Source organism: Esox lucius, chromosome 13 (genome assembly GCF_011004845.1).
Source record: "Esox lucius isolate fEsoLuc1 chromosome 13, fEsoLuc1.pri, whole genome shotgun sequence".
Lineage (NCBI taxonomy): Eukaryota > Metazoa > Chordata > Actinopteri > Esociformes > Esocidae > Esox > Esox lucius.
Window position 1 is genome coordinate 23,301,453 of NC_047581.1, and position 12,418 is coordinate 23,313,870.

At 43.6% G+C, this 12,418-nt stretch overlaps 1 protein-coding gene across 12 annotated transcripts in view; it reads left to right on the forward strand.

Annotated features, from left to right (window-relative positions):
* fbrsl1 (fibrosin-like 1) overlaps positions 1–12,418 on the forward strand; it is a 328,078-nt gene that overhangs the window by 216,830 nt on the left and 98,830 nt on the right. For 11 of the 12 annotated variants that reach the window (XM_034296385.1, XM_034296390.1, XM_034296383.1 and 8 more), the window contains one exon: positions 2,577–2,606. The exons of the other annotated variant lie outside the window; for it this stretch is intronic. In XM_034296385.1, coding sequence (XP_034152276.1) covers positions 2,577–2,606 — 30 coding nt within the window. The remainder of the gene's footprint in view (positions 1–2,576; positions 2,607–12,418) is intronic. 12 annotated transcript variants of the gene reach the window in all.

Here is a 12,418-nt window from a genome sequence, read left to right on the forward strand (position 1 = left end):
GAAAAAGGAAATTGTCCCACCCCCAAGGACTTATGCTAGCTGAACATTGCCCTGACAGAGGCCCTCTCTTCATATATGTATGTATGTTTTTAGTGCTGTGGGTTTTTTTTCGCACTTTTCACTCCTACCCCCGCTGAGAGCTACCTAGTCCACTATTTACGCTCTGCTGTAGCAGATGTTTCTGAAAGGGTTCGGTGAGGGGGGTTGAGATCCCTGCTGTGCTCTTTCTATGTTATTTTTCCTTCACATCCTCTTCGTCAATGCACTGGAAACAGCCCTCGGTGGGTTATTGCTCTGGTCTCACCCTTACAGAGACCAGCCAGCAGGTCGGTGCTTGGGGAATACAGGCGTCCCTCTCCAGGACCCATGCAGGGTTTCAGCCAGGCCCAAATAACAGAGGAAACTAGCATTAACTGTATGAGATGCCCGGCAGCCACAGGCAGCCCATGGGGTTGAATACTAAAAACCCAATTCTCCCAGTTCCCTGGTTATATGATCTCAAGCCAGGATCCATTTACTTCCAGGCACATTGTCAACAGGCAAATCAAGCAAGGAGAAAGTCTGGTGTTTTTTGAACGGGATGATTTCGTTCTACAAGTGACAGAGTGGTGAGAAGACGAATGGTGCTTGATTATATGTTGTGCTGAACAGTAACCAGCTCATCTGGGTAGAAATGTGTGACAATCAATTATCCAAGAACTCCCAGTGCTAAATAGGAAGTTGATTGACAGGGGGCCTAAGCCACTTGCAGTGCTTTAATACCCTGTACCTATAATGAATGTCTTTTGACAAGTAAAGCCCTGAAATTAGCGTTTGCAAACATTCCCTGTAGAATTAAGGAACAGACTGCAAACAAGCTTTTTTCTCTCTCTCTAATCCTCAACTCACACACATCCACATGTACATACATAGAAATGTACACACACACACACACACACACACACACACTCACACACACACACATACACACAAAATCGATTGTACACAAAGGAACATTCTCATATTGTCCAACACAGCCATTCAGCCAGTCATGGCCGTGTGATTGTTCTCTCTCTCCCTCTCCTTTCCCTATCCTTCTGGTTCTGTCAATCTCGTCAGTATGTTCTCTCTTTTTCATTGACCTGAGTTGAAAATGTCTTGACTGTCTTTCTCCTGTAAGACTAGCTCAATATGAGAGATTATGGGTTTAGCGTGACCTTAAGATATTATATATAGAGATATGACAAACACACTCGCTCAGTCACTTATGCCATGTTATTAAAGAATCTGTTGATTTACCTCTTGGAATATCTTGATTTATACATCTTCCTCAGTCAGAAGAAGCATTCTGTTTTTCACTAAACCATAGGATGATTTAAAAGTGTAGCATTGAAAGGAATCTGGTCTTAGAGCTGTAGCAGACCAGGGGTCAAATACCATTAAAATATATTTCCAATACTTATCTGATCTTGTCTAGTAATTTTGCCTGTCAATACTTATCTGATCTGGTCTAGTAATTTTGCCTTTGTCACAATGGAACAAATAGCGTAGTCTCATGTGTAACCCCCACCGACAGTCAGGCTGAAGCGCCGTGTTCAAAGTCTGGAATGTAGTAGAGATAGCGACTTGTTACCTAATTATACATCTGGACCCACAAGTCGACAACACAAAAGAGCGTTGTGCATCCTTTGACCCAGCGTGTCCCTTTGTTCTGGATCTCTGAAAGGGAGTTAAACAAAATAAAGAGAGGCACTTAAATATGTTGCCACAGGAACTTCATTGACAGATTGGACCCAGGCAGGCAGTGTTTTTCAAATGGCCTTCTCCTCTTCACTTCACTATGTCTCCTTTGCCTGAATAGCTTTTCTCCTTTCTCACTGGCGCCCTGCTGGGAGGTCCAGGAGACCCCACCAACCGCTCCACCCCTGTTTCCACAGTTTCACACCCATAGTTTGAGGAACAACCTGGAGTAGCATTTATTCCTTGTTAACACCTAAGCAACAGGAGAAATGGAAGTACAGACGAAATGAGAGATCCTCTTGTGTGCCTTGGATTTGTTTGGAAGAAACTTGTATAAAAGAATTATAGCCAGGCAGGAGAGTAGCTATATGAGTTATGAGTGGTAATATTTGCACCCGAAATGTTTGCCAGACATGAAATATATTAATTGTATTAACATCCTAATGGAGAATGTCATTTATCTGATATTTATATTTAATGATGTGTGGAAAACCATGATACATTCATGCCTGTATCAACAGAATGACCGTTTCTATTGAAAACAGAGTTGACACTGAACAACTCATGCCCACTCTACTTCTGTTTCTTTTCCACCTTTTGTAAACTATTTTGTAAACCATTGTATTTTCAAGACTAGTGCCATTACACTGTGTACTGCTTTTGAACGTGGAAAACTCTCAGACAAAATCATTTCCCTCCCTTTATCTACCCTTGTTTGTGTTGAAAGCTGTCGCTATGAGAAGTCGCACATAAAAATAACATCTGCACTGATTATGAGGTTGGTGGTGGCGGCGGCGACAGGGGGTGGGTGTTACACTGAATAATTCCTCATGTTTCCCCTCTCTCTTTCCTTGCAGTGTGACAGTGAGAGTGACGTTGATGACAAGGTAATACTTTTTTCCTGTTTATTTTTCTCCGCCACATCAAGTGCAGCCTACTTTGAGGAGTTGTGAATAACAAACGCTGAGTTCCTGACTGAGGAGACGGACTAATGTTAAAGTGGGATGGGATGAGGTGTAATGACAGACAATGCTACGACTTGTATTACCGTTAATATAGGAGCAAAAGAGAAGAAGCTGACAAGAAATACATACTCGGGAGGGAATATATTTATGGAGTTAATTTTCACAATGCAAATGATAACATTGCTTTTATAGGTGTAAGACAATGTAAGCTCTTTAAATTTGCAGCTCCTTAAACCTGTAAATGATATCCTCAGACTGTGAAAAACATTTACAAAAGTGTGATGCAATAGGCACCTGCTTTTAGCAGAAATATTATAACAGGAATTCACCACGACTATTGTGTAGTTTTCAACATGTTATTCAAATTCATGAAAGGAGAACATATTGTTGCGATTCCACTGCAGTATTGATTAAATGCTTGATGTTTTTAAATGGCTGATTTGCCAAGTTTCATTTAGTTATTAATCGTTTGATAGCTGTTTGACAGCCAATTTCACAACTCTACACTTGTTTACTTGGGTGGCTGGCTCATTGATTTATGGCTACCACCACTACCCCCACAACCACCACCAGCAATAACCACCACCCCACAGTACCTCCACAACCACCACCACCACCAACCACCTCCAACCACCACCACCCCCCACAACCACCACCAGCAACAACCACCACCCCACAGTACCTCCACAACCACCACCACCACCAACCACCTCCAACCACCACCACCCCACACTACCCCCACAATCACCACCACCCCCAGCAACAACCACCACCCCACAGTACCTCCACAACCACCACCACCACCTCACACTACCTTCCCAACCACCACCAGCAACAGCAGCCATTTCACCATGAACCACCAATGGGAGACACACATCTTAATTCCCTGCAGTTTAGCAATTACTCCCTGGTAAATGAAAAGATAGCATGCCTAATCTCCTGTAAGCTTAGCTCCCAGTTCTTTGGAAATGTCTGTGGCTCTGCTCGTCCTATAAATAATACATTGATAGCAGCAGCACAATTTGCATTAACTGTAGCTTTGGCAAGTCAATAGGCTTTTATCTCTTCAATAAACCAAAAAGTGAGTGAGTGAAGGGAAGGGGATCCTCTCTCTCGCTTGTTGGTTTGACGTGACAGGAAGGGGGTTTTCAGGGCTTGTCAATTTCCATACAGCTCCCTGGTATCACTAGGGGGGAGGAGTAGGGAGGCTAGGGGGAGAGAAAGAAAGAACCTAATCTACACCCCCCCCCCCCTCCCCAGTATCCTCAGGTCAACCCTTCTCCCTCTCTGCCCTCATCCTGTGACCATACCCCTAGATCCTGCACTTGCCAAACGGGCCGTTCATTGCTGCATGTAAAATAGGAATGCCATATGTCTTTGGTCTACAGGTTGTTTCAACTACTGACGTGTTCACAACATCTGGAAGCAATTGCTGAACAGGCGATTCAAAGTGTGTGTTTTCTTTCTCTCTCTCCAGTAAGGCTCATCCATCAGAATCAGTATTTTGGTATTTGCTGAAAGCGTTGGGGCTGGGGTGGATTGGTTCACATGAGTACAGCAGGCTGGTGGTGGTTGAGTCCAACCAGGCAGTGCATCAGGAAAATGTACCACAGAAACAGGACAGAGCTGTACAGCTGGGGGTCAATGTGGATTCCTGAAGTAGTGTTCTCTGAAAAGGCACCGTGTCCTTCATGTCCATTACACTGAGCTAAAAAATAAAGTCTTTGTGTAATGGCCCTCACTCCTTGTCAACTCACTACTTCTAGATCCAGGAAATGAAGAGGACTATTACCTCCAGGGAGACTGTGGCTAAAACATCCATTGAAAATTGCATGATAGGAGTCAGAGAGAGGGGGAAAATATCCATCTTGACAAGCCATCAGTGGAGTAAAATCACCAGTGTAAAATTGGTTTTCATGGGGAAAAGACAAACACTGTCATTTGTAATTGGCCACACTTTGAATAACTCTGCGCTGTTTAGTGTCTAGCATGTTAACAGGTGACTCCAAGTCCTCTGTTTCCCAGCAAAACAATGGCTGCTTTTCATTCACTTCAGATCAGCTGCCATTTGAACATCCAGTCAGGATTTAAGAGATTACATCAGTTAGAGTACTGCCTGCAGGTGTGCCTGTTGGGTGCAATCAGTTCCCGTTATTTGAATGAAAGCTTCTGGAAGCCGGGCTGATGAATGGTATCGCAGGGCAGACTGGCTAGATACGGGCACGTGGTGAAAACGGTAACGTTCAAACGTTCGATAAGTGACTAGGTGACCTCTGCTGGGTCCTGCGTTGTCCTGGGATGTCAGCGTAGATTCACCTGCCTGGCCGTGCCTGCCCAAGATCTACATCAAGTCCCGGGCCTACTCATCATTTTTTTCTTGTGGCTAGTATTATCTCTATGGAACCTTGCCTGATGTTATCTGGACATGATGTTTGTCAGTGGCAACTGTTTAAATTAGAAGTCGTTAAATGTGTCCCATGACCCTGAAAAACCCCACAGACTGAAGCAATGCTCAGCCCATTAAGGCAGTTTCTCTTTTATGGAGTACTTTAAGAGATAAGTACATATTGGTTTCTTTGCCCCGTCTGTGTAAAACTTATTACAGCAATGCGTTTGTCAGCATTTATGGCACACATCACTCAAGTCATTGAGTCAGTGCACATCATGTTAAATCATGCATAAGTGCCTTTGGTCAGCTTCACAATCAATTTGCAACACTTTCAGATCATTTAGAGATGAGGCATGAAAAAATGCTAATATCGGTTCTGTTATTTGAATGCGATTAATGCCACAGGTGCTAAAATGCTTTCTGATGCAGGGATTTGGAGGACCGATGAGAATGTTTTCCATTACGAAGAGGGCAGTGTCTGAACCATGCTGTACTGGCATAGCATCTAAGGCAATCTAATGCTCATCCTTTGTTCTGCGTATTGCTATTTTGACACAACAGATCAGATCTTTTCAAGTGATTCAAAAAACAATATCATGAGAGTTTTATACGGAAAATTTTCTGACTTCAAAACTAGACATCTGACATGCCACGGTGGCAGTACTGGCCTATAAAAATCGAACTGTTGGGTTAAACTGCGTCTACTTTAGTTTACGCTTTGTCTTATTTGAAGGCAATGTTCCAGCCACTAAACAGATTCTCAAGATACAAATCAACACAATTAAATGTTATTGAGGACTATTTCAAGATGAACTTGTCAAAGCTATTTCTTATCTAACAACACAGGACAGCTTTTCCATCTAAAAGAATATTCAATTATTTTTGTCATGTTCTCATGAAGGAACCTGTATTTTGCCTCCATTTGTGTTTTGTTCACTGGAATCAGATTGGAAAATGGAGAATGATATTTACAGGCAGTTTCAGTAGCAAGACCTCAGTTAACCCTGTCTCTGGGCGCCATTGGGCTCTTTTCCCTGAGTAGTTTACAGTTTACAGTATTTGTACGATATCCTTGTGCGTTCATGGCCTTAACATTGAGCACTCACATGTATTTTCAGAGAACTATAAGCACCTGTAGAGGTTGAATCATAATATTTAACCCCTGCTTTTTCACCCCTGCCCTCTCCGTCCATTGTTTGTCAGGAACAGCTTTTGACCCAGTGTACTGTATGCATTCAAGCTACTTGAGGTCAAGGTGGTGTTTTCTAGATCTGCCCTGATGTTGTTATCCTATCTCTGTTATGCCCGAGCTAGCCTGTCTGCCGCTCATCCGATTTCCTGTCTTTTGCTTCAGCCAATAACCCCGTCTTCTCGCCTCTCCATGTATGGAGTGCAGATCTGTAGCATTACAGTAGCATTAGCCTCCAGTAAGCTACCCCCACGCTCTTCACTTTACCAGTCTCAGCTGACAGTGTGTTTCCGACCGGCCTTGTCGAGGCTCGGCAGTGTCCTGCCTGTTCACCCAGTGTGGACACACATGTCGTCTAACCCCATTTGGTTCTGCTGGCCGGGCAGTCATTCAGCTGTAACTGTGTCTGTCCATGTCTCTCGGCGCCTGTCTCCCAGGGGACTATTACCACATCCCTGCTGCAGCTCTTTAATGGTTTCGGTACTCGCTTGACAGGACAGAACAGCGCTGGCTTGATTGACACATTAATTCCACCGTCTCTTATCGGGGTGCGCGGGGGAATGAATGGCATATCACAGAGACAGAGCGTTCCTGAGAGCTTATCAGTAATGGCTCGTCAGGTAGTATCCTTCTAGATGATGTGCCTGGGGAGTGCGTCTCCTGAAGGTAACATGCACCTACATGGACATAGAGAACACTGTGTCACCAGCAGCCCACGCTTTCTTCCTCCCTGCTCACCCCCCTCCCCCATTGGCCTACTCACCCCTTCTCCTCCCGCGTTTTGTCTTTTTTTGTTTTATCACCCCTTCCTCTCCGTCATATTGTGTGACAGTGTTGGCATATTGTCGTCCATCTCTATTTCCCTCTGCCTCCCTCTCACTCTCTCCCCCCATCAGAACAAAAAATACGGAAAAGAAAATGTCTGTGCCTCTGGCCCAGCCCCCCCCCCCCCCCCCCCATCCCTGTGTGTCTCAGGTTCTCTCCCAGACTCCTCATATTCAATAACAAACAGCCCACCCACCAGGTCGTTGACAGCCCTAATAGTTTTTTATAGGGGAAAAATGGACCGACTTAATGTTTCAACACAAGTGATCATCAGTCCTCATCTCCTTAATGAAATTAGATTAAGTGCACCTGGGAAAGAGCTGAGGAAGCAGAATGCCTTGCCACCTCCTTTAATTTAAAACCAATTTGCCAGCAATATTCCCCCCAGCTCGGGATTCTTCTTAGCAGATTCAAAATGGAGGACGAATGAGATCAGACCAGAGCTGACTGGTTTAATTCTGGTCCCCGCAGGCAGACCCAAATTATAACTGACACTGGCAACACAGGCTTTAATATGGAGATGTCATTTTTTTCCCTCCTCCTCGCCTATGTATCTCTCTCGTTCTTTTCTCTCTCTCTTTCTCTCTTTTTTTACACGGTGATGAACAGTGTTTGCCGCTGGAGCAGGCTGTGTTTTCATCAGATGGCGTCATGATGTTACTCCTGTAGCAATTACACAGGTCTGGAAACACTTGTGCATATTGGACTGTTTGCAATGTTCTCTCTTCTCCGGTTTCTTCAGATTAAGCCTGTGGGTTCTTTCTGGTTGTCAAGAGATCCATCTGTTGTGCATTTTGTGCATCAGAACCTTGTGGGCGTTTCCGAAACACAGTTCATTCTTCGTCTTTTTTGACTGAATCTGAATCAGATTTGTGGTCTTATAAGTGACGCACTTGGAGGGTATCTCTAATTGTTTTACGAAGAACTATTATCTGACATTTTCCGTGTGAAGGCTTTGAGGCAGGGTATCATTTGGGGGGTGGGTGATAGGTGGGGTTCGAACTGAACACATTCGGATGCGGAGGATGCCTTCAGACCCCTGCAGAGCCCGGGCCACCAGCGAAACACCGGAGCCAACTGACATCAGCAAATCCTGCATGTCACTAGCAATGCTCATCACAGTTAGAGCCGAGACATTAACAGACAGTACAGCAAGGACATCACCACCCAAGACATGGCTATTAGGGACGCGCAGAAATATCGACCAGCAATCAGTATTGGATGATTATAGGCCACATTATATTTTTTTATATAATTTTAATCGGCCGATTGTTTTAAAATGGCATTTTATTTCCAACCATTTGTGCTTTTTGTCTGAATCTACTCCAGTGGTTTTTATTATGTTGAGGTGTTTTTTTTTATGTTTAAGTAATGCGTCCTGTGGTATTTGTTTATTCTCTGTTACATTCTTATACTTCATTTAGAACATTTCTGTCAGGCATTTTGGAATGTACATTTTAGTCAAGAGGATTTGTATTTATTTTATTCATTTTTCTTCTATTCATTTTGCTTATTTTTGCTATCATCTTTTGTTATTGTTATAAATAGAAATATAACTTTTGTATGAGTGACTTAGCCTTTTGTAGAAGTATCATCAAAAGCAACAATAGTATTTACTTTATGCCAGTGTATCCAGGTACAGAAATGATAAAACACTGGTATTGAACGATTGTGTTATATTAGCATCGGTTGTCGGCAAAGGATTTTCTTTTTGTTCATTTCCTAGCATCCCACTGTCTGATCTAACTACTGTGGATTCCTTCCTAAAGGTTTCTTTGATGTGATCATTAATGTAAATGGAAAGATTTATGAAGCTTGTGACATCATCTGTATATAGTTTAGCTACGCGTTTAACTTGATCCTCCGTGTTCTTGTGGAGGTGTGATATAACACATTCTCCACTTTCATAACCACAGAAAATGCTTCTAACCCTTTGGGAACAACATCTTTAAGCTCTAGTAGTGCAGTAGCTAGAGCTTAGATCATAGTCATTTTGGGAATTATTCTTGCCTGGATGAACGTCTAGTTTCACTGCATACTTGTCCTCTTGTCCTCCACCCTCACCTGCTCCACTTTTGGATGCGGTTCTTGAAATACCAAATTCCCTGTACTGTAATAGCCTGAAGATTGTACTTTAAGAGATGCTCTCTTAGTGGTACAGTTGGTTCAACTCTTCACATCAAACAAAATAACTGTGGAGGATTCATTTCATTTAAAAATAACCTTCTCGTTTTGTAATTTGTTGAAGGAGTGTGTGTTTCAAACTCACCCACACTCACACTGCTGTAGCAACACTACGTTCCATTGTCCAGTCCAGGCATGATGGCAGCCCGTCCATTGTTTTCGTAAAGACCCGTGTTTGAATAACAAGCCAAGTACTATAAACATTTTTCCACATCAGTAGCTAATAAAATAAAAATGGACTCTTTATGGGTTGCAGATGTCTATTTTGTGGAGAAAAAAATTAAATAGAAAACAAAAATGTGTGTGTGTGTGTTAGATTATAGTTTTTCTGATCCTGCACAAACATAATGCTTAAGTGACTTTTATTCAATAAACATCGGTGGACCCTAATTACTTTCACATTTCTTCTGGCTGGAAGAAGAACCGTGTGTTGTTAGAAGTCAGTGTCTCAAATGGCTCCCTATCCATACATAGAGCACTATTTGACCAAAGCCCAATGCAGTACATGGAGAGTAGATTACAATGGGTTGGCTCGTCCATAGAAACCTCCCTAATGCAAAATGACTTATTTTTCCTTTCAAGTGAATGGCATACGCAATCAAGGACATATAGAATTCCCAATTGTTATTCCTTGTCTGTGCCATTGTGGTTTGTGTTTCCTTGAAGAAACTGCCATGCGTATGAATAGAACCCAGAACAATATGACCTGTGGCGTTCAGAATGGAGAGTTGAAATCAACTCGATAATTATAGTCTGATGTTACTTAAAGGTTATTTGTTTATCATTTATTTTTCAAAGAAACTGTTTAAATGGTCACATGCCCTGTCAGGTTCATATATTAGTTTGCCTGTGGTGTCCAACCCTAGTTGATATTTGTAATGACTGTTTAAATAAAACTAAACCATGGGTTACTGTTACTCTTGGCGCATAGACTACTTTTAGGAAGAGGAACATTGTAACAACAAATTTGTTTAACTTGTCCTTTAGCAGGCAAGTCAGCCAAGCCGCACATTGAGCTTATATTTTCTACAAAAATAAATAAATATATATATATATATATATATATATATATATGTGTGTGTGTGTGTGTGTGTGTGTGTGTGTGTGTGTGTGTATGTGTATATATATATATATATATATATATATATATATATATTAATAGTGGAGGCATAGGCCATAACTATCTTTTAAAGCATTATATTTTGTCTCTGTTTATCTACTGGTTCCACTAACAAGACTTGGCCAATTCTGTTGGACTTTTTGGCATTAATGGAACCTGGGCAGAGTCCTGTGAAGAGGGTAAGACTAACCACAATCCCCATAATGATGATGATGGACAATAAACCAGAAGGAGAGCAAAGCACCCTGTCCAGCATTTCTCTGTCGCTCCCGCTCTCTCTCCCCTCTCTGTCATTTTCTCCCCACTCTCCCTTCCCTTTTTCTCCTTCCCTCCCTCAGGCTCTTTTTCTCTCTCCCTCCCACAGTGAGAAAGGAAAACATCTTGTCTGTCTTCACTCCACCAACCACTTGAACATCTCTGACTGAATCTAAACACCCAGATGCCTGGGGAGGGTGATAAACGCCAAAACCTCAAGCCTGCTCTCCCTCCAAGTTGCTTTGGCTTTGGAGGGGAACTTTCCATGGGTGTATGTTTGTGTGATGTGGGGAGCTGGAGGGCAGAGAGGGAGTAGAGACCTGGGAGAATAGCGTTGAGATCAGGACCAAAACACACAGGGCCAGCTGCCTTCAATTAAGGCAGAAACCCAGAGACTGAGTTCCCCATGCGCAAAAACCAGCTGCCTTTGATCTGCAGCAGCCAGAGGAAAAGGTGCAGGGCTTGAAAGATTACAGGAAAAAAATAATGATTGTATCAAAGAGGCCTACGTAAAACTTTATAGGGGATTTAGAGGCGAAGGGAGGCTGAGGGAAGCAGGCACTAACGATTCGTCACTCATGTTCATTTACCAGCTTTCTCCCTTTTTCAGAGTTCCTTCTATAATGATGTGGCACACCTGGACTCTTCCTGTTTTGGGATAATATTTCTCTCCCGATCCACTCAGCTGCACAACTTAACTTTCGCTGTTGTCACATCTTCAACAAGTTGTCACCCGCGATTGCTTCATTGGTGTGATCTAACCGGATTTGCATGTCACTTTCTGGCTCTGTCGAGCATCAGAGCCCAGGGCCGCCTAACCCTTACAGCTGGGGGTTTGTAGGAGTTTGGAAGCCTGAGCCAGGCAGAGTGGAGGACTGACCTAGCTGGCATTAAAACAGACCCCCTGCCGGCACCACAGACAGCCAATACGCGGCCTTGATTCAATTAATTTGACTTCATTACTTCATTATCACCAAAGCCGCTCTGGCCCAGGGACCTGTGGTGCTGCTGGAGGGGGATGCTTGAGTGACAGCATGTCAGAGGCCCGGCCAGCAGATCCAGCCAGGGAGGGAGGGCCTGAGAAGACCTAGCACATGGCTCTGACAGCCTGAATATGCCTGTGCACTGATGGGCAGCAGGGCCGGGGCCAGGCAACAGGCCACGTACAGCGGTGGCTTTAGGGGGGGCTCAATCAACACCCGGTCCGAATATTAACACCATGTGCTCCTTCCACACCAGCGGGCCATTTACGCACACTGACACACGCTCCGGGTTGTTGTGTGACATGCCAGTCATGCGTGTGCACATGGTGAATGCCTCCGCTTGGTGTGATCCAGAAGGGATACTCCGCGGGGCTGACTTGACCCGTTGCCATCGCCCCTGTCTCGGCCTGGTCAACGGCTAACAGGTTACTACGTTTCAGTCACGCTGACATCTCACCATCCTGTCATTCGTTGTCGTTCGCAGGCCGCAAGTAGTTTTATGGCTATTTTAAGGCGTCCGCTTTCTCTACTAAGAGTCACGCGTTACCTTCCACGAGTGTTGAGTAAAAGATGTCAGAGATATCAGGTCCAAATGTCAGTGGAGGCAGATACTGTATTACCTCACTCTGTTGTGGTGTTATATCCTAGGTGATTTGTAAAGGAAAGTTTTCATGGTCCATTAATATTCAACCAACCCTATCTGCTGCATTGTTTTGCCATTGAAGATCTCCAGCAGAAATCTGTTCAATAATTCAAATCAAAGGCTGGATTAAAATCCACCAGAGAGAG